Genomic DNA, 27,124 nt, shown 5'->3' with positions numbered 1-27,124 from the left:
AATATCAAAATGCGATAGTTTTTTTTTATAATTGTCAACAGGTAAGTTTGCACTGCATTCGGTCTTAGCAAACTACGTGAACAAGTGACAATCAAAAGAATTTCAGCTTATAACCAGCCTTTAATTTCTAGAGTACCCGCTTACTGTCTGTTGTGCCTTGTTCTTCGGTTAGGGTTCATTTACCTTATATTATTGTGATAACGATCTGCAATATGCCGATGTTTATCAGAAAATAATAACAGTTCGTTGTATTTGTAAACATGATGATCTAGCACGTGTACTCTGTTAGAGAAAAGGCTCACCTATATAATATACATACATGTACACAGATTTATCTGAAGTGCCCCCCTCCCATGCTACGTGCCTGCATACATTGTATATCGACACAGTACATGATCATGTTTCTTATAATATATTGTCTTGAAAATGTGAAACAATTATATTAAACGTAAAATTATGCACGCATGTTTCCCTAGACCTCTGAAGGACCAATGGCAGTATAATAGTTTGTGGTAGGTAAAACAGCTTAGTTGAAGACACGTGGCATTCTCTCGTGTACACGTGCTGCATGTCATTGGGGGAAAATTGGGTGACAAATCGATAAAATAAAGAAGAAAGAAGCACCTAGTACACGTGTATGATATTGATATTGTTTTTAGATATTACATTTGTCACGCTAAAACTATCATAACCATGTATGTAATAAATTTATATTAAGCAATTTCCCAGGCACGAAGCAACGATTTCCAAGATTTAAAGTCGGATGGGGTCGGGCAAAGGCCTATGCCAGGAATAAATTCAACAAGCGAAAGGGCACTGTATATGTTACAGAAAATTGAAGGGAACAATTCCTTTTTAAGAACTGATTTTATATTTGTCAATTTCCAATTACAAAACTGGTAATTTAAAAAAAAGGACCCACTTGCTAGTTCTGCCTGTTTCCAAAATTCCAATGCAAGTAATATAATCAATGCTACTTTTCTGTTGAGATGCGTTTCATCTATGGTCTGTATCAAAGTACTGTAATAATAAAACTCCATGTATTACCTAATGAGCCAATGTTTATATGTCTTTCTACAGTACCTGATTCAAGATTCCTATATTTTACCCGTTAAAAATGCCCGAAAGCGAGGTCAACATCATTGGTAAATGAAAATCGTCCTTTACTGGGTCGCATTGTGTATAAGTACCTAGAACGATTTTTTGTTCAACTCATTTACATAAATAATTTTTATATTAAGGGGGCTGAATGGTCAATAAATTTACCACCAGATCGACTTTAAATTTTAAGATATGATTTGTTTAACTATAAACTATAACTTGGTAAAGAAAAATATCCCCAAAATCCATATATTTTACCTTTTTAATTTTGGCTTTTTCCTATACATGTATTTTTATATAAAGCTCTTCTTTGAAATGAGATCAATATAGTCCTAAAATGGACACGACAATCGAGCCGTCTTTAAAAATGCATATACAGGCATATGAATACATGTAATCACAATTTGACATTACATTTCGGTGTGCTTTTGTAACAATAGTGTATTTTTTAATCGTCAATGATATAATGAACAACAAACAATAATTATAACAGTGAACATATTAATAGAGAGGGCAGTATCTAAAACATATCATATATTTATATTATCTTCATTTTGAACACTTGGAAACATATTTTTACAAAGCACAGATAACTCTTAGACAGACTGAAATAAAATGAAATCTGTCCTTAATCTGTGCTTCTAGTATTCAACATAATCTACAAAATCTTCCGTTTTTATAATGTTATGAGACGATATTAATTTTTACTTATAAACTGTACATGCACACTTTGGTATTGATTTTGTCAAATATAATCGATTTTAAAAGTATTATTTAAATGATTATACATTTGGGAGAATTTACAAAGTAACTTTGAGTTTTTGTATATGGACATATCAGTAACCTCTGGTAAATCCAAGCTTTCATTTAATCTTCCCAGTTCCATATATCCATCCAAAACATGCGCGGATTCAGAAAAAATCTCCATGGGAGGTCCGAGATATAATTTTATATTTCAGGGCTTCCGATGCCTATTTTAGGGAATTTCATTATGTATTGTTAAATTTGAAATTTGTTTCGACCCACTCTCAATAACGACCCCCCGGGTCTAGATACATGCAAAACCTAAAGTGTTAATCAACCTTTATATGACATTAAACAAGGGAGAACATCCGCTACTTTCCACATTTCGTGGTATTTATTGCTAAGTATACAATTATCATTGTTCTTATTTCAGAAAAAACTTGATTGACACCCTCTGTGAGGTAAATTAATCACCGATTCATTCTCTGCTGGGAATTCGGAGTAATCTGTTGATGTGCGTCATATCAATAATTTTCATGATTAATGTTGTTTACTACACCTGTAAAATACCTTCATGATACACACGCTTTACATATACCTCTAAATCCCGTCTCTGCATGATGAAAAAAATATGTAGTCAATGCCAAAAAAAAACCCGACACATAATGTAAGCATATATAATGCCTCCTAATCATATTAAATATTTTAAATTCCTATCATTTAGACCAAATGACTAGACATCACAGCAATCTTGCTTTTTCGACACTTAAAAACCAGATATCAACTCCTTCTTCTTCTCAACAAAACCAACTGACCAGATATCAAACTCCTCCTCGCCCTCCTAGAAACTTACAAGTCATATATCAATTTTATATCCCTTATCTACGAAACCTACAAGTTAGATATTAATTTTATATCCCCTTTCACGGAACCTACTAGACAGATATCAATTACGTATCCCCTCCCCGAAACTTATTAGCCAATTATCAATTTTATTTTCCTCTCCACGAAACCTAGTGACCAGATATCAACTCCATCTTTTTCTCAACAAAACCAACTGACCAGATATCAAACTCCTCCTCGCCCTCCTAGAAACTTACAAATCATATATCAATTTTATATCCCCTTTCACGAAACCTACTAGACAGATATCAATTACATATCCCCTCCCCGAAACTTATTACCCAAATATCTATTCTAATTTCCTCTTCATGGAAACTAGTGACCAGATATCAACTCCTTCTACCCCTCCACAAAGTCTATTAGTTATCAGTTTATCTCCATCTCTACGAAACCTACTGACCAGATATCAACTCATTCCTCCCCTCAACAAAGTTTAGTCAGATATCAACTCATTCCCCCTCCATTAAAACGTACTGACCAGATATCAATTTCATCTTCGCTTCCACGAAACCTACTAACCAGATATCGATTCAGTCTCTCTAACAGCTTATCCAACTGACAATGTTATATTATTCTCATCTCCCAAAACATTTTAACAACAAACATGCATTAACTTCCTCTCTATCTTTACCTAACCAACAGACCAGACATAATTCCACTTTCCTGTCATCATGACTGACATATAGAGGTTTTCCCTCTCCACATTTTCCCTCCTCATGTACAATGTAACTACATTGTAAATGAACAGGAGTCATTCCGATTGCCATATCCACGTGACAAACATTCCAGAAAGGAGTCCATAAAGAATATTCCCTTTCCACGTAACTAACATTTAAGACAGCAATTCCTTGCCACAATTCCATTTCGTTCTCACAGCACCTAACTGTCTAGACATCAGTTTATTTCTTACTTCGCCTAACCATATGCCAGCCATTTATTACATTTTCGTTTTTTAAAAAGACCCTACAAGTTGAATAAGCTATACTGATATCGCATTCGTTACGATTACTGATTTGTAACGTTTTCCTGTGTTAATGACTTAAAAACAAAAGTCGTTCAAAAAATCATACAACTGTTTCACCTCCGATGCAACTTCATATGTTGGATAAGTTAGTTTTGTTGAAGTTAAGATGGACGATCCAGCAATACATGGGGGTCCTTGTGAACATACATGCACCTCTGTAACCCTCTATATATCTATAGTTAAAACTATTCTAGTATTTTACGATCCCAAGTAGGGACACCTCTCTTACGCTCAGAATAAGTCATAAAACAATTTAACAATTAGCACTCATTGCAAGGAACATTTCAAAGATAATTGGCTTTTTTCTATGGTTTTACGTTTATCATCATCACACCGGTTTATTAAAAAAACAAAACAACACCCACATTCGTTTGTATCGCACGTGTTGTCATAAATTGCTAAGACGAATTTGGATGCTATATCCAAAGAGTGCCTTTTGTTTAAGACGCAATTCATAAAATGAATCTTTTTTAAAATTTATGGTTGACAACATATGGAAAAATGAAAGTATGAACAGTCAAATGGCCCCCGCGGAATCTAGTGTTTTCTTCTTCTTAATATAACTTTCAAATACTCCGTTCTTAGCTATTCCAGATTTTGGACAAGTGTCGCTTGATTTTAAAACGCATTTCACAAATTATTCTTTTCTTGTATTTCCTCTTGTATTATTAGCTGAATTTGCCTTAACGACGGCGAGAAACTGAAATTTTCAACAATCTAATGACCCCCTGAGGAATCACATTTTTATTTCGTTCTCCAATCTCCAGTTATATCTCAGCACTTTCAAGAATTTGGTCCAGCCTTCTGCCTGTGCTTTTGAAACTAATTTTACGATAAATTCTTAATGTTGCACGACGAGGTGTCAGCGAAATCCCGAGAGAGGGAATTGCGGCAAGACCGCGTACAATATATTGATCAACCATGGCGTAAAGTAATTTCTTGATTTCAAACCGCAATGTTAAGAGAAAAACGGGTTCCTTGTGGTTACATCAAAAGAAATAAATTGCGGTTTGTTTAAATGTCATATCAATAAATTATAATTATGGTACGTGTATATCTTTCAACCTGAAAAAAAATTGATTTTTTTACCCAATGACATTTAGGCCCAAACATCAGATCTGGTTAAATATTGATTGACTTTTTCCTTTTATTTCATCGCCAAGTGGTGTTGCACACAGCTCTGGAAAGCATTCACGCCAAATTCATATCGAGCGCAAGTCACATTTGCATGAGGAAAATCATGTTTGAAAAGTTGTAGTTACAGTTGGAAGCCAAAGGATCGCATGCGTGTCACGTTGGATTTAAAGCGGGGTGTTTGGATCCTTCACACGTCCTGCAAACGAGGTCTTTGGTTCATGTAAAAAGCCAGTATCTGTGGATTACTGTAAACGCATTCATTTTGTCTTGTATTCTACATAATTTAGCGGGTTTTTTTTTTACGGAACACCAGGTTCCCACAAAATAAACTACATTGCATATATATATATCATCAGGTCTCATTGACCCTCTGATATTATTTTTATTATATATAATTTTAATGTAATATATCATTTCTCAAACTTATTCAAAAACAGTTCTTTTTGGTTAAATGCTTTTTACTACTTTTAATTACGACAATTCGTGACTAAGTCTCTGTTTAACTTGTGTCAAGCATTAACAATATCTTTTATTCTATAAATTAGACACGATAAGAAGTTAGGTACATATTAACACCATTCGATGCCACGAGGAATTTTGGATAATTTGCTAACAAACAACTTTTACATAATCACATGACAATCAATTAAGAAAGCCTTTTGATGTCCCCTTTACTCAATTACTGTCAGGATTACGGATTAGCGCTGCTTTTGTTTAGGCCACGCTACATCCCTCCTTTTGGGTATGAGGCCCCCGACAGGGAAATTATTGTGTTTTCTTATTAACTTAAATATTGTAAACCTATCGTGTACCCTACCTTGACCAAGAGGAATTTTTGTATCAAAGCCCAGCGCGTCACTTTTGCTGGACGCTTCCTCAATAAAAGACGTTTTCTTCACATTTGAACTCTTGGTCATATTTTACAGGTAGGCAATATTTTACTTACTTTTTAATTATTTTTGTATTGTACGTTTTTATGATTTCAGGTTTATGTGTTCAATTTTACTTAATTTGTATAACACATCAATATAAGTTTGTACTTTATTTTATGTGATTTTTCTTTGTTCTTGTTGCATGTAGATTAGTCATTTACATAGATCCCATTGTATGCTGTTGAAATGCGTAAATGTACAAAAGTAATTTAATATCGATTGAAAAATTATCTTATTTGAAAATCTAAAATTACTTTGGGTAGATTTATCTGAATATTTGAATTACTCTTTTTATTATTTTTATGCAACACTTTTCCGGAAATTTATGTGTCACATGACCAGTTCTAAATTTAGTCTCAGCTTTGTTTACATGAGTTCGCTTCCGCCCGAATTGAAAATGTCTTGACTTAAGGAAAACATTGTTAATCTGCACAATACATTTGATAACTAAATGGCATAAAGATGTAAGTTGATAACTACATATTTTTACTGTAATTCGTTTAGGGATTTATTGTCGTTGCATACTTTATGATTCTGATTGAGGTTTTTTATGACAATAGACATGTACAGTGATGCTGTGTGTGTTTTCATTAAGCATTAATGATTTCAATTCTTTTACTTGTTTTAACTTAATAACTGAAAGTCCAGAATCAAAATCTATTTCATCTTTATTCAAACATATCTTTTGATTCAAATCTTGAATACATGTAGTTTAAAATTATGCAAATAAGACCCTATGTTTATGTCTGCTCCTTCATAATTTGTGTACCTTATCATGGCCAAGTGAAGTTCTCTACCATTAAAGTTAATTCTCCCCACTTAAGTTAATCTCCCCATTGGATTATAAACATTTGTACTTTATGTGGTTTTTATACTTTTGTTTATTTTATTGATGTTTGCACATGTAAATCATATGGTTAATTTTACATAATGTGGTCATTGATATTTTATATTATCTGTTGCACTATTTTTATATGTGCAAAGACTCATTGCTTATAATCTTATGATTTATATGTCATGACTTTTACTGGACGCTTCCTAAATAAAAGACGTTTTCTTCACATTTGAACTCTTGGTCATATTTTACAGGTCAACGTTAATTATATATTTAAACCCCAAATTCCATGATGACAAGTTGGTGGATGTTTCCTCAAAGATCCCAATGAAGAGCAGACCAATAAACTACATGTACAACTTGAGAGATAGACAACAAAAAGATCAATCTTCTGACTCACAACAATCCAGCTCAAATCAACTTACCAATTCCAGTGAAAGTCAAATACCAAGTGAAGAGCTTAATATACTAGGAAGTGAAAACAACACATCCGAGGAACACAATACAGAAAACTCTGCAACCTCAAGTGAAAATACCACACCCGAGGAACACAATACTGAAAACTCTGCAACTTCAAGTGATAACAACCCATCCTTGGAACAAAATACAGAAAACGCTGCACCCTCAGGTGTAAACAACACATCCCACGAACAAACTACAGAAAACGTTACTGAAAATCACATAGAAAACAGTGAAAGAATTATTGTCAATATGACCACTGGAATAAATTTAAAGAAGTTTAGTGGTAGTGAAAATGTCCACTTGTGGCTTTCCCACTTAGACAGTTGGCAGAAATTTCACAACGTGACAGACGGTGCAGCACTTTTAGCAATTGGATGCAATTTAGAAGGCCAAGCTGAAACCTGGCTACAAACATTGTCACCACGACAGAGAAACAATTTAACTGAGTTCAAAGAGTGCCTAAAAAACCGATTCGCCCCTCAAGAAACAAACTTTACCCTCTTGTCCATTAGACAACAAGCAGGAGAAACTGCTGATGTGTACTTGTCTAGGGCAGAGAAAACCGCCCTTGGCCATGATTTGCCAGAGATATACAAGGTCCAATTCGCCATCCAAGGACTGGAGAACCAGGTGAAGGCAAAGGTTATATCCAAAGAGCCTAAAACATTTCAGGAACTACGCCATGCAGTGTCCCTAGCTAAAGCACAGCTAGAATGCAACACCACAGAAGACATGAACAATTTAACCCTGGTAGCATTAGCTGCTCAGCTGAAGGACTCCTTGAAAGCCGAAATTAGTGCCTTAACACAAAGTAATTGCCAATCAAGGAACGGTCAGCCAGAACCATGGAGCAAACCACCCAACCCCCATCCTCAGTGGCAGCAATTCGCACCCCCACCACCCGGATACAGTGTGCCAGTGTGCCAAACATAAAGATGTAAGTTGATAACTACATATTTTTACTGTAATTCGTTTAGGGATTTATTGTCGTTGCATACTTTATGATTCTGATTGAGGTTTTTTATGACAATAGACATGTACAGTGATGCTGTGTGTGTTTTCATTAAGCATTAATGATTTCAATTCTTTTACTTGTTTTAACTTAATAACTGAAAGTCCAGAATCAAAATCTATTTCATCTTTATTCAAACATATCTTTTGATTCAAATCTTGAATACATGTAGTTTAAAATTATGCAAATAAGACCCTATGTTTATGTCTGCTCCTTCATAATTTGTGTACCTTATCATGGCCAAGTGAAGTTCTCTACCATTAAAGTTAATTCTCCCCACTTAAGTTAATCTCCCCATTGGATTATAAACATTTGTACTTTATGTGGTTTTTATACTTTTGTTTATTTTATTGATGTTTGCACATGTAAATCATATGGTTAATTTTACATAATGTGGTCATTGATATTTTATATTATCTGTTGCACTATTTTTATATGTGCAAAGACTCATTGTTTATAATCTTATGATTTATATGTCATGACTTTTACTGGACGCTTCCTAAATAAAAGACGTTTTCTTCACATTTGAACTCTTGGTCATATTTTACAGGTCAACGTTAATTATATATTTAAACCCCAAATTCCATGATGACATATACAGCTGTGTGGAATAGAATTTGCACACTCAGAAATACGCTAATTCAAAATACGCTAATTTGTTGGAAAATCAATTTATGGCAAATATCGTACGTGATCAATACAGTATGTTTACAGTAATTTACAGCATGGTATACGTTTTCAAAGAAGGAAGGTTATGACGTTCTCTTCGGTAAAAGTAGTCGGGCTTATTCTATACAGTTTCTGCTTTTATATAGCTTGCAAGACTGCAAAGAAAAAGAGAATAATAAAGTTTGTTTGGTCAGAATTAACTATAATTAGATATCGAACGATATACATGTATGCTGCAGATTGTCCCCCTTTTACATTGAGTGAGTTCACCAAAAATTTTTAACTTGAAAAATCATGAACAGTGCTTTTCAATCTTCATTTTTTTTTAAATCTAAAAAAATGAACTATTTATACACGTTATGAATTAATAATGACACATTGTCAGATTGATCTAAAATAAAAATTGTGTATCGTAAAATTTACCTGCATTTCCCCTGTGTTCATGCAAAAGTTTATGGTATTTTGGCTGAAATGAACAGATGTCAAATAGAAACAATCGATTAAATACATTAATAATGTTAAATAAATATGTTCTGTTGTTCAGTGAGAATCTAAGTCTGCAAGTACACTTTATTTTGACATGCAAAAATTGTTGTTTGAAATAATCATCATTAAAGATTGATACATGTCAATGTAAACAGGAAGGTTTCTGGTCAATGCGATTAAACTGTGAACTTTTTTTAGGTATAAAAGTGGTTTCGGATTACGCGTGTATTTATAGTACGATTTACGTTTATATATAGATATGTAGATTTGACCCAGTGAAAAGCTAGTATGTTACATGTACAAATGTATGAAAAGGGTAATGGTAACTGTCTAAATTTCGTCATAAATCACTTTTAGTAAATAACTAAGTCGTTTAGAAAATACACTGTAAATGTAGTTTAAATTTGCGGCTGCAAATTTTGATACCGACAGAATCTAAGGGAATTTATTTTTATGTCATCCGTAGATTTTTTTGTAGGACGGTAAATAAAATAATTTGTTCTTTAAATTCCTCAGAAATTTTGATTTCGTAGTTGATGGGTACATACGATATCTAGTAAAATATAACCACACCGTGACACCGAAATTAATTATTTATTATTATAGACTACATTATTAATTATTATAGACTACATTAAACTAAAAAAAAATCTACAAACAGACCATGCCTAATGTAGTTTTCAAGCAGCGCATCATTTATTGGATAAAACAGTGCATTACGAATATTGACGCGATCTTGTAGATGAACCATTGATTTGTATGCTGTATCCAGTTAAACAGTTCAGCGCTGACCAATATGTGGAGCAAAGTAATTCCCATTACAAATAAAATGATCCATTTTCATCGGTGCTAATATTGTTGTCTTTGATCAATGAACCTGATAGTGTCAAAAGTAATTCCAAAACATCCTCGGAACATCCTTTAGATAGTTCTTAATTACCGTTCTGTCAACCCTCAACAGGTCATAAACACCGAGTTTATCGAGTAACTGAAAAAAATGCAATAACAACAATACTGCGTCTTACCACGGGGTCCTACAAAAAAAATATCAAGGACTCGAAATACGAAAAAAAAATCTGAAGAAATTTGTTTTCCCGATATCTGACATGGCCAACAGTTTTATGGAGAAATATAGAGATTCAATACACCGGGAAGAGATTCATAGAAAATCGTCCGCGGTTGCCTAGCAACGCCTAGTTAAAATCAATCAGAGGCTGGCATTGGCTTGGAGTCTCATGTCGTCGGAGGTATGTTAAGTGACGAGCTTATTACTGAACGACAGTCGCTAGTAGCTCCAGCGATCGCTCATACCGTGCTCAAGAACTTGGTAAGTTTCATTTTATTTTGATTTTTTACCAATTTTGGCTACACTTGTATGAATTTAAGTCTAAATGAAAAGTCCACGTTTATTTGGGTTTTGTCAAATGCAACAGTCGCTAATATTATTTATGCAATTCTATATCGTTTTTACAATAACTTGTAGTTTGGTTGTAATAGTAATGCCTTTTGAACAGTCTTTAACTACACATGATTATACATGTATTTCATAAGGAGATTTAAACAAATATTGTGTTTTATTTTACGATGGTCAGTTTTCTTTGATCCCACGAAACCCCATATATTTCATCATATAATATACATTGCACAAATTTAATGGTGAAGGAGGTGCTTTTTATTAAAAGTTTAAAAAAATCCTGAATTGATTTTGATAGAGAAGCATTTCCTGATTTCACATCTTTTAGTGGCATATATAAAATAAAATTGATATTGTCACAAATTAATTTTCTCAGTAATATCGAAGTTTATTTGTAGAATCTAGATCTTGCTCTAAGATTTCTCTAAATGCAATAACAATTTATATTTCAAAAACACGTCTACTTCGTAGTTCAAGCCGTCAAGTGTTGAAAAGAAGAAATATACTTTTTTTATTTGTGAAGTTAAAGATATGGTCTGAATGTTAAAGAATTTGAAACATTTTAAACTATGGTTGAAACACCTTACATTTCGCCTTTTTTTTAAGTAGATGTAAAATCAGATACAATTGGTCGTCGTACAAATGTACCTTTCTCCGCGAATCGTAACTAATCCCGTAGAAGCGATGCCTTTAACAATTGTGGTTGACAAGGATTTATTTTTGATTCGTTCATTTTCCAATTTTTGTCACGAGGAAGACTAATCTCGGGTTATTGCCATTCCAGAAAGCAATATATAAACACCTTAGCAATCCACCAAACCACAAAGTAGCAGTAAGAGTCATGTGTTACCTTGAACTTCGAAAGGATAACTCTGTTCAATACAATAATAAACAAATTTCACATTCATTGTGATGTAAATACGAAACAGTTATTTTTTGTGTAGATGTTTGCTTCTATTTTAAAAATCACGACATGCCCGAAAAATTCACAATTTGATAACAATTATAGTCGATTGAAAGATTCAACGAACTCTGTCTGGTTTTCTTCCGTAATAATAACAAGTAAACAGGCCCAGGCCAAAAGTTCCAACACGATTTTTAATTGATAAAGCTTTGCTGTCGATCGATGGGGTCAGGATCGTCTTATAATATAAGTTATGCGTATCATTACTTATGTTTGAGTTTTAGTTGTGTCTCACAATAAAAACCATTTGGTCAATGTATTGTACTTGTATGTTTTTGTAAATGATTTAAGTAAATCAAACCAAACAAGCATCATTTTTCAAAGTAAGGGGCCCATTTGAAAGGCGAACGACCAACTGCCTTCTAAGTTTATCTTTTTATGGTAAATATAAGAATTAAGTACACTTTTAAAAAAGTGGAGGGGCCAACCGATCCTACCCAGAAGATATTGAGGGAAAAAACGACGCTTGAGAAATTTGCATTGTAATTGTATTCAACACTATCAGGGACGATACAAGTCTCTATGTGATAAAAAACGCAAAAAAATGCTTTGATGGATCTTTCAACAGTCATTGCCCTGTCTATACAAATCTTTAATCTACGTTCGTTTCGGTGACTTTGTTTCATGTTTTTTTTTTGGTTACGTGTGTTTAGTATCGTTAGTTGAGGGTTTTTTCGACCGCGATTAAATATTCTTGTTTTTTCTTTTAAGACAAGAAAAACCAACTTGCTTTCTTCTGCATTTCCTCTGAGAATTGAGGAAGCGATTGTCTCTAATCAATATCTCCACCCCGCAACGTCACTTGTTGGAGCACGTGGTTGCACACTTTTAGCTTCAACTTTAATTTACTTCCTCCTTTCTATCTTCTTGCGCAGCAAAATCGTTGATCTTTTAGATCGCAATATTACCACGACAAGACGCAATTTTATGACAAAAAAAGAATTTATTTTATGACTATTTGATTAACAAAGTCAAAGAAAAGTAGTGGCAAAACTCTTATTAGAGTTTTATGGGTGTTGTTTCTTTTTATGCTCGCAGGTCTTTATCAATAAAGCTTTTTTTAGTGTGTATATATATAGTTATATATGGTATTGGTTTGTTTAATATTTCGAAAATTTGTGAATATAAATATAGGTACACCCAACTTACAGCTTAAAGGTATAATGTAAGAGAAGATATATGCACTGGAAAAGGGCACCGAAAAAAAGAAAGAAAAAGAATAGAACCATTTTTACAAGATTTGACTTTGGGTACTTGTGTCAAACAGCAATGGCTTCTCAGCCATTGCTCTTTGAAATCAACAAGATTTGTCTGGCTTCTGAGCTAAGACTACGTAATCTGTATATATTTCACTTGAAACCAGCGTCATTTGTAATTTCCTTTGATTCAAGATAAAGATAGTTACATCAAATGGTTCTATATACAGCATAATATTAATACAGATATTGAAAATCTAGAGAAGCAGAATTTTCTCTTCGGCATGTCAATGAACTTGTTGCACGACTACAGAACATACATCGACTCTTGCGAAACACCCTTCATTTGATAGTCTGGTACATTTGTGATAAAGAGAAATGGAACAAAATTGCTAGGAGCACTGTTAGATCATCAAAGCTATCTGGAGACAAACGAGTATGCTTGATACATTAAAGAATAATTATGACGTTGTCAGTCGGATTCTCGCCGGTATTGTAGTGCAAACCTCCACAACTACACAGATGGAACACACATTATGGGTATTGCCGGGAGCGGACTGACGGAAGATTAAAATATTATTGTATTATCTAAGCTTTAAAATCGTTTGTTGCACATTCTCTCCTTGATCTGAGTGAACTATAGTTTTTGCGATATACTGACACAGTTAGGATATAATCACGTGCACTAGTTCAAAAGTACAGTTTCAGACAATTTTTTATGTTCAAATTTTCCAATCACAGACCATAAAATGTCTACACGTTATATCTCGAACTTAATCGATAGAGCTCTAAATCCTTCTGATATATCAAATGATTCGATATTCGGCCATGGATTCGAAATTTGGATCTTCGAGAGACCGTAGTTCAAGTAAATATATATATGTACAAGTACATTTTTTTTTATATTTGTATTCATTTATCGAACAGTTTACTCGTACAAAAGTGTATTTAATTAGGGAACAATGTTATCTATATATATTTACCAGTTTATCTTTTTGACTTTTGTTTGCTTTTTCGAGAACTTAAAAACAGTAAATACCAAAAACAGTATTGAAATGTCTCAGAAGTAATTTCGGTATAATATTTTATTTCATGAACACATTGGATTCAATCCGGTTTATCATATAATATAACCGTAACCATATTAGGACTCGACCTTGACATATTCATTGTCGTGACCTAATTTGAAAAACGTGGGCCTAAAATATAATTAATATCTATAAGAATATGCGTACAGAGCGACATTATTACACTTTTTGATGCGTTTATAATTGTGTTTTTGTGTAACTGGTACAATTTCATAAAAGAAATACTGGTTTAATATTCTTCACCAGCTGTGCATCCAGGATATTGGAACATTGCGGTATACCATGGTTTGATGTGGAGATAGAGAGAGAGCAAAAGAAAAAAAAATAATAACATTAAATGCTATATAGAAGTGAAAGCCTCATTGTTGTTTAGAGAAATCCGAACATGATTAATTTTCAGCATCATAACTTTTCGAAATATCATGATATAGGATACGTCAATTTCAAAGGAAGTTTTGTATTCCAAATAATAAAAGACCAGAATAATCTGAACAAGATAATCAAACGAACACTCTTTTAAAAAAAAAGTACGTTGAATTTATGAGCTCGGCCAGTTTTTTTTAAGACACGTAAACATTTGCACTGAACTCGATGTGCACTAATTACGCGATTTTAAAGCAAGACATGTAAAGGACAAAAACGCCATAAACTGATAAAGCCTTGTACCGTCCCTTTTATATGACTATTTCACATAACAGAAACGTCAAATTAATGTCAGGCATTTGGATTTCTCTGTAAATCAATACTAGAAGCTGGAGGGTCCTTGAAAAATCCATTTTGATTCGACAAGAGAGTAAACAGTTAAAATCCTTCTCAAATCTGCATAGCAAGTGCTAGTAAAACCAAGAACTCCGCTTATTGGCCACATGATGGTTTTATACTTTAAAGAAATTAAGAGAACAGATGTCGCATCTCTCTTTTGCCTTACTTCTATAAAGATATTCGGAAACATATCTCTTTTCTTTTCATAAAATATGATTGTTATAGGCATATTCCCGTGTTTAACAGATTAAATAGAATTCAGACAACAGATGTGACAGCAAACGTGTGTACAGACATAAAAAAATGTGTCATTGTACATTCACGGGCTTAAAAATAAACCACTGATTGGGAATAATGAAATGGCGAGATAGGGAGGCAGACGAAGGAGTCCATTCGATGAATATAAAACTTGGACTTTGTTGGTTTCAGATGGCTTTGCTATCGATTGGTGGGTGAGATTGACAACAGCTACAAGCCGGCTATTGATTTGTACCAGTCTTGACATCCCCATCACCATAAGGATGGCGTCCATTCTCAACACAGTACGTTTGTATCCATTGTTACTTACTTCATATATTTAAATGTTTTTAGGTTTTCTGATTTTTTATTCATATGTACATGTAGGTAGAATACTATTTTCTGTTAAAAGCATTTATCAAGTCACTCATTCGTGAAATAAGTCATTGTAATAGGTATTTGTAATTAACCTACTAAGAAAACTGTAATTCGTCACAGTAATTTACATGCATACGTTGATCAGTGCTACGAATGCGTTAAATTTTTCACTTTTTGGCGAGTAAAATTGTTTCGCAAAAGGAATTTTGCGGTGTGTGCAAAATTTTGAAAATCATTAGGACAAAAACTGTTGATGTTGTAGACTAGGGCTATAATCCTTGACATGCATCGATTATTTTGTCACTTTAATCTCATTTGTTAAAATGCCCCTGGTAATGTATATACTAGTATCACGATAATAAGCAAATGAAGAGAACGTCATAACATTTTACTGGAGAGTCTTATCTCCTTAATTCAAGGACAAAATATTTTTTATTTGTAAAAAAAAAAAAAATATTAAAAAAGATTCAGATATTAGTTATCCATCCAAGAAACATCTTTGTTCAACATTTTCAATTTTTTTTTATAGTCCCGCCGATGTGTGAAAAAACTGTATGAAATTTTCTGTTGTGACAACAAATGTTGTGACTGCTGCTTCGGAAGTGAAAAAAAGTTAACAAAGTCGGATATTCAGCATTCCTTTAGGGAATCGTCTGCAAGACTAGATTCAACCAGTTCTGCTGCCGAAAGCACGCGAAGCTTCCGAGAACGAATGGAATCGGACAACGCCTCGTCACGCACCGACTCGGTGTCCTCGGCGTCGCAGCTGAGTGGGGAATACCGCCGAGGGACGACGACGCCCGTCATTGATATGAAACCCATAGAGTTCTGGGCTGCGAACAGAGAGAGCGTGCAGCCCAAGCAACACCGCCGACGCCTTCCGAGTGAAACAGAAATCAGTGTAGAAAATTTTCAGCCAGATTTATATGAAGAGGAAAAAACAGAACCTTGTCTGACTGATGAGGAGAAATTAGCCAAGTTTCAACTTGGGCAGATTCATATTGGCTTGAACTACGAAGTATCTACTAAAGTTTTGATGGTTAAAATCATTGAGGCCAAAGACTTGCCCAGACCTTTTTCTATGGACGAGAACAAACAGGATATGGCTCATTCGAACCCGTACTGTAAAGTTTGTCTTCTTCCGGACCAAAAGAACTCGCAACAGACGTCAGTTCAACGCAAAACACAGGAACCGACCTGGAATGAATATTTTATGTTTGAAATTCCCTACAGTGAAGTGCAGATGAGGACACTAGAAATCCTGGTGAAAGATTTCGATAAATATTCCCGCCATTGTATCATTGGACAAGTCTATTTACCGTTAACAAACCTACAGCTTCTGAAAGGCGTCCACATGTGGAAACCACTCAGTCCTAGCACAAAGGTAGCCATTCCATGATTTTTAAAGGGACTGGATGGGCGTGACAAATTTTTACACTATTTAAACCTCCTCGAAAAGAAGAGCGCTGAAGAGAAATAAAAGCAAATTATTTGAGACATGAGTAATAGTAATAGATCATTGCAAGAAAAAAATATTGAATAGAATTTCTAAGATAGATTTGATGGGGTTTTTTTTGTTTTTGTTTTTTTGGGGGGGGGGGGGTCTTACAAATTAGTCAAACTGAATTCAATTTATGATTATTGTTTTAAAAAAAACCCACACAGGCAATTATTTTCTTAAAATATTTAATTGATTTGATAAACTAATTACATCTTACGAGAACAAACATTCTGTTTCGTCATACATCATAATATTAATTAAAAAATATAATTTTATATACATGTACTTATTGTTTTCCGTTTTGAGTTTGTTTTTAAAGGGCGTTGCTAAATTTACTCTTAGAGATTGCCAATCAAATTTGTATAGGTGGAGTCATCCTTGAGAATGATTTTACCATATTTAGACAAAATCAAACCTACAAGAGATATTTCCTTATTTAGTATTTTTAATTTGAATAAATTACTCATAGTTTCCATCAACAAGATTATTTATTAAGTCAGTCATTCCATGTTTTGTAGAAAAGTTCAGTTATCAAATAAAGAACATTTATAACTATATGAAATCAGACAAACCATCTAGAACACAAAGTTTACCGAAAAATTAACCGACTCCCCTAGAAAATAGAGAAAATTAAAGTGCATTTTACATCGTGTCCATGGATTAGCTACTTGAGAGGACATACATGTACTAAATTTATCTTCTTTGGCAGGAGAGGCACGACCTGGGGGAAATCCTACTGTCGCTGAACTATCTGCCAACAGCCGGGAGGTTAAACATTGACGTCATCAAGGCAAAACAACTTCTACAGACGGACATGATTGGTGGCTCTGGTGAGTCCTTTGATCCGATTGGTCAGACCAATTTCAGACAAATCCATTCTCAATTATTATCTCCAGCTTAACCGATATTCATGCACTAGCTTCTACTGTCTCGCATAATTGACTAAAGAAGAATTTGACCAACATGAAAAACAGTAGAGTAATTGTTTGTTTGATGTGTCTCAGCTGAACTAGAAGGTAATAGAAGGAGTAGATGCCATAATTTCATGCTATTAAACAAATAATGATTTAATCTATTGGCTTGGCAATGTAAAAAGCAAAGGCATATTAAGTGAATATTATAACTATGAACATATGAGTAATAAATACATCAGCATAGTGGTTCTGATTTCATGTTGTTTTCTCTGTTATATTTATAGATCCATTTGTGAAAATAACGATGGTGCATTTCGAGAAACCAATTAAAAATAAGAAAACTTCCGGGAAGAAAAACACCATCGATCCAGTGTTTAATGAGTCCATCAACTTCAACATTACCCCACAACAATTAGAAAACACCAGTATCGTAATAACAGTCTGGGATTACAACTCCAAAAGTAAAGACGATTTTGTCGGTCGAGTAGTGTTGGGAAAATATGGATCGGGTCCCCACGAGTATACGCACTGGAACCGGATGTTAACTTCGCAGCGTTCTGCGGTTGCGCAGTGGCATTCACTTCGATCGCGTCAAGAGTGCGACCAAGTGTCGCCTGCGTCAATTGCTGTGCCGTGACACCGTATGTTGCACAGTAGGATGCAAATATCAAACGCCTGTTGCTGACAAGAATTTTCCATACATGCCAAAATAAGAGATGTTATTTGTACGAAGTGACATTTTGTTCGTGATTTGATAATATTCCGAGTACCTTTTATACGCTTTTCAATTGAAAGTTGTTAATTTTCTGACGACTCTCTCCTCTGATATTGGCAGGCAACACAGCATGTAAATTTTGAGCAATTTACAGTGTTAATGTCATGATCTATTAACATGTGAAATTGATCACATGATGTTTCTGTGAGAAATGGCAATTTTCACCTACCCTTTTGGTAAGGATCAACTTTTTCTAATATCAGGGTGTCAAAATATTTTTTTTTTTTTATAAAACACAATCATTTTTTTTTGTAAACTTTTGCCAGGTTTGTTGGAAATGAAAGAAAAGCCAATGACTTACATTTTTTGTACTGGTCTTACCATATTTTGCTGTTTTGTATAAAAAAAACCATGGCCAGTAAAGGAAATATATTTTTTGTGATTGAAATAACATTTATCATGCATATGCCATATGGCCTGATTTACGATTAACGTTCTTAAAGTATTGAGAACAAAGTTTGATATTTTCATATATCTATTATGGTCTTTTTGATGCTTACGCCGTTAAAAGATCAATTGATAGAGTCCATTTTATTTCATTCACGCCAATGCAAACAAAGAATTCACAGAGCTCTCTCTCTCTCTCTCTCTCTCTCTCTCTCTCTCTCTCTCTCTCTCTCTCTCTCTCTCTCTCTCTCTCTCTCTCTCTCTCTCTCTCTCTCTCTCTCTCTGTATCGTAGTGAATGTAAAATTTATTTCGTGTATTTTAAAAGATTATTACAAAATTATTTAGAGTTGGCGCTCTGCAATTCACCTCAAAACCCCTATTTTTTGGCACATCAAATTACTACAGACAGCTTGTACTGCACTGGCAAGGAATGAGACAAATGGAAATTAGCACTTTCCTCTTGGGATCACAAATTGATCGTTTGATATTATATCATTGCTTGAACTGATGTGTGTACTCGATATTAATAGCTGCACTGTTGTTGGCGCAATATCCAAGATGTATTAATGCGCAGTCGCCACGACAGGTGGATGCACTTGTTAGGAAATGTTATGTTTTATTCATGGGGAGTGCGGAATTACAAAAAAAGAGCCTTGATCATGGCGTATCTGTGATGTTTAGTTTTCGCTGGCCATGGTCATTCGTTGTGCTTTAATATTATAAAATACCGCACAACAAATACAGTTTCATAATATAAATTTATGTATGATCATATGTACATTTATCTTCAATTGATTTGTTCATGATTAAAAATCATATATATATTTTTGTATGTTACCTGAATAGATTTTTCTGTTGAGTGTTGAATATATTGTCACCTTGTACAAAAATAAAAATTGATTAAAAAAGGTTGGACAATAAAATATTGCTTACAAACGACATATCATTGTTAATTATTTCGAATTATCATACATGTACATACATGCATATCACATTCAAATCTTGATATACAACCGCTTTTATTTTATCACTTTAAAAGAGTGCTTGTTGTTACAAGTCCCGTCGAGTTTCTGCAATATGTAACGGTGAAAGTTGCAAGGCGATCAGCACAAATAACCTGATATAAAATCGTACTATATATATATGAAGCACCAACTGTGACCTACAGATGTAGTTGTTGCGGTCTCTCTCTCTCTCTCGATCGAAAGAAAGGCAACTTACATTTGTAATGCTGGAAGCTTGGCGAATGAGAACGTTGTACAGTGTACATTTACCTGTTTTTAATCAACAAATGAATGTGATATACTGAAGAGAAGAAAAAAAAAACATCATCACTAAATACAAAATTCAAATCCATCCCTACATATTATATACTTTTATTACTTTTCGAGAAAATTTAAACAACAGTTTCTTTAAAAAGTACTTATATATGTAGCGACCTTAATGGATTGTGTACTATAAATATGTACAAATTATAGATAGATACAAGGACTATTGGCACATAAAACGCATTGCATAAGTGCATTTCTACGTACATGTACAGTATTGTAAATGTTTAACAATAGAATCCTTTACTTTTAAAACTCACTGGCAAACTAATTTTACATTTCACTTACTGATAAACAAATTACAAAGTAGTCAACTTTTTATAATTATGAAAATGGTTGTGCATGTGCAAATTGTTTTTACAGTATCCAATGTAAATATTGATTTGCTTTTAAAAATCAATGCAACCAATTAATTACTACCAACATCATTCCATTTCATTGCCTGAAATAAAATTAAACGTAACTAATTAATGAGCAGAGCAATTTTACACATCTACGGCACTCTGTAATATGAAAAATCACAATTAATGACAGTCTGCTAGAACTAGGTTTCCATCGTTTATAGTTACGTTTAACGACGCCTTCATGAGGTACATACTGTTTTATTATACTTTCATGTTAAATACTGAAATCTGATTGGTTTAGACGCAGTTGATAATCCGTTCTATTACCCTCAGCGTTAGCAACACACTTAGCAACGGGTAACACTATATAAATAGTGCCTGTTTGGGAGGGTAACAGTTGAAATTGACACCCCGAGGAAACCATTGTCAACCGACGCAAAGCGGAGGTTGACAATGGTTTTCGAGAGGTGTCAATTTCAACTGTTATCCTCCCAAACAGGCACTATTTATTTTATTATACTGATTGTCTTAATTTTAGAGATTTTTTTACTGCTTTTATATAGAAATGACGTGAATTCCACGGCGAACCGAACGCGCAAAATTATTGCGCATGTAACAATTCGTTTTGTTATACTTTCATGTTAAATACTGAAATCTGATTGGTTAAGACGCAGTTCATAATCCGTTCTATTACCCTCATCGTTAGCAACACACTTTGCAACGGGTAACACTATATAAATAGTGCCTGTTTGGGAGGGTAACAGTTGAAATTGACACCCCGAGAAAACCATTGTCAACCGACGCAAAGCGGAGGTTGACAATGGTTTTCGAGGGGTGTCAATTTCAACTGTTATCCTCCCAAACAGGCATTATTTATTTTGTTATACTGAATGTCTTAATTTTTACTGTAGCATAGTGTTTCTCTGTTCATTTCTTTTCTACATGATTCCAAAAAAGAGGCGGGGGGGGGGGGGGGGGACTCAATGTTAATTCACCTTTTTATATGTAAATGTCAACAAAAAATTGCTAGACCAGGTCCCTTCTACATGCCTGATATATAACCTTTGTGCAGAATATATGTATTTCTAGACACAAAAACAATTAAATATATCACGACGATTTTTACCTCAACATGCGAAGAATAATAACCAGACCTATATACTATAAAGTATTAATAAACCAACACATACTGTTACATGTAACTGGTTGCTGAGTGACATACTGATGATATACATATCAAGATATGATAATTAAATTATTAAAAGGGTAATCTGAAAGAAATAACAGATTCTCTAATACAACACATGTAGTATATGGAGAAAGAGAGACAACTCATATAAAGTCGTTGATGAAAAATTCTCTCTCTCTCTCTCTCTCTCTCTCTCTCTCTCTCTCTCTTTCTTTCTCTCTGTTTTGTTCAAAGACTCTACCCTCTAATATTGATTATTCGCTGCAAATTCTTGATCACTCAGATCCAGGTTTTTCCCCAGGGGAGGGAGCGGGGGTGGGGGGGGGGTGGGGGGGGGGGGGGGCAAGCGGATGTAGTAAATGTTGACAAAATGGACTTGTATTAACACTTTCCGTGAAGGGTATATGCTTTCAAATATGAATCTGAGCAATCGAGTAATATCGACAATGATTTGGAATACATAACAATTCGCGGGGTTGCAGACGACAACCCAAAACATGCATTGACGCAATTATCTGTGTCACATTTCGTTCCAAGATTCGTGCATGCACAAGTGACTTGTATGGATTATAACATTATTTATATATTTAGAATTAGTTATGGTATTCAGTGACATGACAGTGGTATTTTGACTGTCTGCCTCCCCCCACCCCCGCCATTTCCGTTGCACTTCATTTTGGAGGAAATAATGGAGACGGGTTCTATACTATTAATAAACACATGACGTAAATCGAGAAGTAATGCATATGGCTCCAAATGCTTTATTGAATCATCCAGTCTCTTTAATCCAATTTAAATAATATTTTATTACTATAAAAAATAGGATTGAGCAGCAGGAAAGATCTATTTTTGCCCTTTCCTTATAGATACAAGGCACAATTATCATAATATATGGTTATATAGGATGTAAACAGATTACAGTAAGTGTAAAGGAATCTTATTCAAATTAAGGAAGTTTTTCTGGAAGATGTCAGGGATATAAAAGCGAGGAAACGAAAGTTTTGATATTACGCAGTATCTATCCATTCAAAACTAATTTTATTACAAGTGGATTTTATATTTAAATTTTAAAGTAAAATCGACATCGACGATTTTACTTCAATTAAAATTCTAAACATACATATCTCGGACACAATGTTGTTATTAACCAATATTTATATTTTCCAGTGCCTTTGCCTGTGATAACATTACGTATCGATTTTGTAGTATAAAACCCATGAAACCCATAACTTCAAATAAAGCCAAATTGAGGCGCCAGCGGGGTTTGCTTATTTATATTGAGATATTTAATTGTACGATGGTTTAAAATTATATAAATATAAGTAATAAGGAATCATTCTTTGAATATTATGAGGTGATAATTTCGTTTGGGGCGTGATCAAATCTATCATAAAGCCCTTCGGGCTTTATTGGATTGATCACGCCCCGACCGAAATTATCACCTCATAATACTCAAAGAATGTTTCATTATTCCTTAAAATAGTCAGCAATGAATATTAAGATTGCATGCGCGGTTCCCAAAAAAAATGTCCAGGGAGAGAGGTCAAAAACTTGTTTTTTTTATCAGAGGGATACCGAGGTTCATTTTCGAGAATTTTACTGTGTGATTTTTTATATGTTTGAAATTTGTAGGAGAGGGAGGGGGTGCTAATCCACCCCCTCCCAGATCTACGCATGGATGGGAAGTTGCTGAAAAGCCCCTTAAAGTCATTATTATAAATGTGCTTCTGATTCTGAATAAAATTGAATACACTGTACGGACATAAACAATATGGTAAATATGAAGAAACGAAAACAAGAAACAAGTAAACATGGTATTTCCTTCATGAAATCCTTAAATATCTTCTAAAAAATTAAAATAGAATATTATTTTTAATAATACTGGTTTGAGATATAAATAACGTTGAATTCATTATAGGCGAATTTTACAGAATTTATAATTTTTGGTTGGGTTTAGCATTGTAATCACATTGAAATAAGGCAAAGTGAAAAATTGATTAATAGAGAAAGATTACTCTTTCGTCGTTCTTTTAAATGCATGACTGATCGCACTTACCTATAAACTTTCATTTTATTTTTTTAAAAATCTAGATATAGGACTACTAAGTTTAGTGGCCGCAAAGTAATTATAACAAAAATGACTTAAATCATTGAATGAAATGATTACAATCTCAAATGAAAGGCTAACTTAGGCTTCCAAATCACAATTTTACAGGATTTGGGTCGCATAGATCTAATATTATGGACGATGCGTACTGTATAAGTAGGCTGTATAAGTAGGCTGTAGCTATATTAAGTAATCAATAAAAAAATCGCCAACTGAAACGCATATTTGTGATAAAAGCATAGTTTCAGTTTCGGTCTATATGAATAGGCCTGCCTTATAAGACATTGGGAAGGCATATCAACAGTATATATAGAGCTTAGGGATGGGAATTCTTTTTATTTATAGACCTTCTTTATTGGGAAAGCACCTATTTTAAAAATAGACACTACCAGGTAAAACTTCTATTTTGCATGAAATAGGTGCTTTAAGTGGTTTCTTGCATTAAATGCAAATTCAAGCAAGTCAAACAAAGAGAAATGCTTGCTTAGAAAACACCAAGAAAGTGTAGTTACGGACATTTCGCTACTTTACAAACTATTACGTATCTCTAAAAATAGATCACGCACATGTCTCATTAGAATTCCAAGTGCCACGTGACACAACAGATTTGATAGCCGGGGAAGAAGGTGAGTTTCTCCACAATCTCTTCATAATAGCACAATCAATGACTTAATACGATAACTAGATGCTACAGTCATTGTTCTGTTATTCCAACGTAGCACGGATGTTAAAACATATGCAGCAAGTTTACATCGTAGGTCGCAACTATCAAAAAAGTGTGCCACCGAACTAACGGTATATGCCAAATGCATGTATGAATTTGTCATGCTGTACGAAAGGGCGTGCCTTTGTTATGACTTTTCACAATTATGAATTTAACAGTTTTTTTTTGTACATTAATCGTTTAAAAAACATTTGTTTGCAGCTGAAATATGCAGGCGGCAAGCGAACAGATGGAAAGTGATATGGGTGAGGCGGATCCAGCATTTAAAAAGGCGCGTGAGGAGTATAGCGAGATCGGCTATTCTCCCACCCTTACAAAGGAACAGTTGAAGATGACCATTTTGTTGAGGCGCGTGTCTGAGGGGAAAGATGAGCCGGAAATTGAAAAAACTTCGGACATTAAACACCCAGTACGTACATGTATACGATTTATTTTAAAAAATAGTTTGAATTAAGTATGGCTTTCATGGATTGTTAATAGATAGCGCCACTCTGTTTAATAAAAATATCTTGTCAATCAACCCTTTATCCCCCCTTAATATTTAGACGCATAAATTTTTCACGAAATATTTCTATGATTAAAAATACACCCCTTGTCACGAAAAATATTTATTTTAAGCTAAAGCTATTTTGAAAAAGAAATGCAAACAGCTTCGGCAATATTTGAATTTATCATTTTCGCTTGTATTAATTTCAATGATTTGTAAGTTTTACTGCATAAATTTGTTTCATCAATTACATGTGATAATGATATCATTTTGTATAATTTGTAGTCTTTCTATGCGATCCAACATTTATATTTATATTTTTGGAAGGGTAAATGTTTTATGAATTATGTCAAATACATACATTTTCTTTTTTACATAGCTTTCAAAAGAGGAAATGAATCGAATTGCAGCCAGGAGAAAATGCAACAGAGTATCTGCGCAAAAATCTCGTGAAAAGAAAAAACAGGAAACTCAGGAAATATTTCAAGTAGGTATAATTATTCACTTATTAAACATACAATTGTATTGAGTAATTTTAAAAGAAATATCGCAAAACCATTCATGCATATACAAATGTTACAAGAAAAATGTAATCTCATTGTTTGTTCATTTTGTTATAAGTAAGATTAGAAGAAATATACATGTACATGTATAATACAAAAATACATTGTCAGATGAGAAGTGTTACATGTAATCTTGTTATAAAATTCATAAAATATTTTTGTTTGGGTTCATACGGTATTTTTATAACAGTACAAACAACACATTTTTTATAATATTTTTTTTCAATTAAATACTACATGTATTATTAATTAAATGACGGTTGTAATATAAATATTGCTGAGTAATGTAGCTATACGTATTATAATGTACATGTAGTGTTTATCACGTGATCCAGTGAAAAGAGTTTCCGAATAATTCATGTAAAGTTCATCATTAATTTTATTCTTGTAGACAGTGAAAGAACATGAGCTGCGAAAGAAGGATCTGGAGGCCAAGGTGTCTGAAATGGAATCGGAAAAAGCCAAAATGCTGAAAATCTTAAGTGAATCATTTTCACAACAGCAGCAGACAGTGATAACACCGGTGGATGTGATGGGTCTCGTGAATTTTATCCTTCAAAATGGCGCTGTTGATGGCCAAATTCAGAGTGACATTTCCTCAACAAATATACAGAATCAAACAGAACCACCTACGCCAAATACTTTCAATGTTGCAGGAATGAACTGCACTCAGACTACCTCAGACTTTAACATACAAACCGGTGAAAGCTTCAGAGGTCACCTCTCTCATGAACTTTGTGACCTTGAAGGTCGAGGGTCAACAGATTTATCTTGTTGTTCCGACTTCGAGATGGCTCAGTGTTCCAACAATTTTGTCTTCAATCATGATTTTCTCGCTGACGATTACTGACTTTTTCATTTACACTATTCGATGGATTATTTAATCCATTGTTCATATTATTCACAGAGAAATTTTTTGTTTTGTATTGATTTGATTATTAAAATGAATGCCAAAAATATTTTAAATGTTTTTATACTTCCGTAAAGGTCACGATTTTGGTCATTTTATTTTACTGTTTTTAGCTCACCTGAGCTGAAAGCTCAAGTGAGCTATTCTGATCACATTTTGTCTGTCTGTCCGTCTGTCTGTCCGTCTGTCCGTCCGTCTGTCTGCCTGACTGTAAACTTTTCTAAACATCTTCTGAAGAACCACTGGGCGAATTTCAATCAAACTTGGCACAACGCATTCTTAGCCCAAGGGGATTCAAAGTTGTGAAAATTAAGGATCACGCCTTTTTGCGTAGTGTGGGTGGGGCCACAATGGGAGGGGGTTTTACATGGGAATATATAGAGTAAACCTTTAAAAACCTTTAAAAATCTTCTTCTCAGAAACTAATCTGCCAGGAAAGCTGAAACTTGTGTGGAAGTATCCTCAGGTAGTGTAGATTCAAAATTGTAAAAATCATGATCCCCAGGGGCAGAGTGGGGCGACAATGGGGGTCAAAGTTTAACATAGTAAT

General features: G+C 33.9%; 3 protein-coding genes across 5 annotated transcripts; all 3 read left to right on the top strand.

The window, feature by feature from the left end:
* The first annotated feature begins 5,265 nt into the window (after positions 1–5,265).
* LOC136269803 (probable serine/threonine-protein kinase ifkA) lies at positions 5,266–8,071 on the top strand. The gene is made up of 2 exons (XM_066065047.1): positions 5,266–6,305; positions 6,931–8,071. Coding segments are annotated over exons 1-2 (1,143 nt in total). The 5' UTR covers positions 5,266–6,303.
* Positions 8,072–10,482: 2,411 nt separating this feature from the next.
* Positions 10,483–18,758, top strand: LOC105347144 (synaptotagmin-17). The gene is made up of 5 exons (XM_011456057.4): positions 10,483–10,632; positions 15,159–15,271; positions 15,874–16,728; positions 17,555–17,675; positions 18,044–18,758. The coding sequence occupies exons 2-5, from the start codon at positions 15,251–15,253 to the stop codon at positions 18,394–18,396; spliced, it is 1,350 nt and encodes a 449-aa protein (XP_011454359.1). The 5' UTR covers positions 10,483–10,632; positions 15,159–15,250; the 3' UTR covers positions 18,397–18,758.
* Positions 18,759–24,383: 5,625 nt separating this feature from the next.
* Positions 24,384–26,623, top strand: LOC105347143 (uncharacterized). 3 transcript variants are annotated; one of them, XM_011456055.4, is made up of 4 exons: positions 24,384–24,516; positions 24,816–25,023; positions 25,481–25,588; positions 26,056–26,623. In XM_011456055.4, the coding sequence occupies exons 2-4, from the start codon at positions 24,823–24,825 to the stop codon at positions 26,512–26,514; spliced, it is 768 nt and encodes a 255-aa protein (XP_011454357.3). In that variant the 5' UTR covers positions 24,384–24,516; positions 24,816–24,822; the 3' UTR covers positions 26,515–26,623. The 3 variants fall into 3 exon arrangements, with proteins under 3 accessions (XP_011454357.3, XP_011454358.3, XP_019930445.3); XM_011456056.4 differs by lacking the exon at positions 24,384–24,516 and adding an exon at positions 24,517–24,644; XM_020074886.3 differs by lacking the exon at positions 24,384–24,516 and adding an exon at positions 24,547–24,685.
* The last annotated feature ends 501 nt before the right edge of the window (positions 26,624–27,124 follow it).

The sequence above is a fragment of the Magallana gigas genome, chromosome 7, assembly GCF_963853765.1.
Source record: "Magallana gigas chromosome 7, xbMagGiga1.1, whole genome shotgun sequence".
In the NCBI taxonomy this organism is placed as follows: Eukaryota; Metazoa; Mollusca; class Bivalvia; order Ostreida; family Ostreidae; genus Magallana; species Magallana gigas.
The sequence above is the reverse complement of the archived record's forward strand: the minus strand, read 5'-3'. Positions and strand labels throughout refer to the sequence as shown.

Excerpts from the sequence above, each read along its gene's own strand:
- LOC105347144 (XM_011456057.4), top strand. The coding sequence starts at position 15,251 with ATGGCGTCCATTCTCAACACA. Across the intron at positions 15,272-15,873 it reads TGGCGTCCATTCTCAACACA|TCCCGCCGATGTGTGAAAAA; the intron begins GTACGTTTGTAT and ends TTTTTTTTATAG. Across the intron at positions 17,676-18,043 it reads GGACATGATTGGTGGCTCTG|ATCCATTTGTGAAAATAACG; the intron begins GTGAGTCCTTTG and ends TTATATTTATAG.
- LOC105347143 (XM_011456055.4), top strand. The coding sequence starts at position 24,823 with ATGCAGGCGGCAAGCGAACAGATGGAAAGTGATATGGGTGAGGCGGAT. Across the intron at positions 25,024-25,480 it reads CTTCGGACATTAAACACCCA|CTTTCAAAAGAGGAAATGAA; the intron begins GTACGTACATGT and ends TTTTTTACATAG. Across the intron at positions 25,589-26,055 it reads AAACTCAGGAAATATTTCAA|ACAGTGAAAGAACATGAGCT; the intron begins GTAGGTATAATT and ends TTATTCTTGTAG.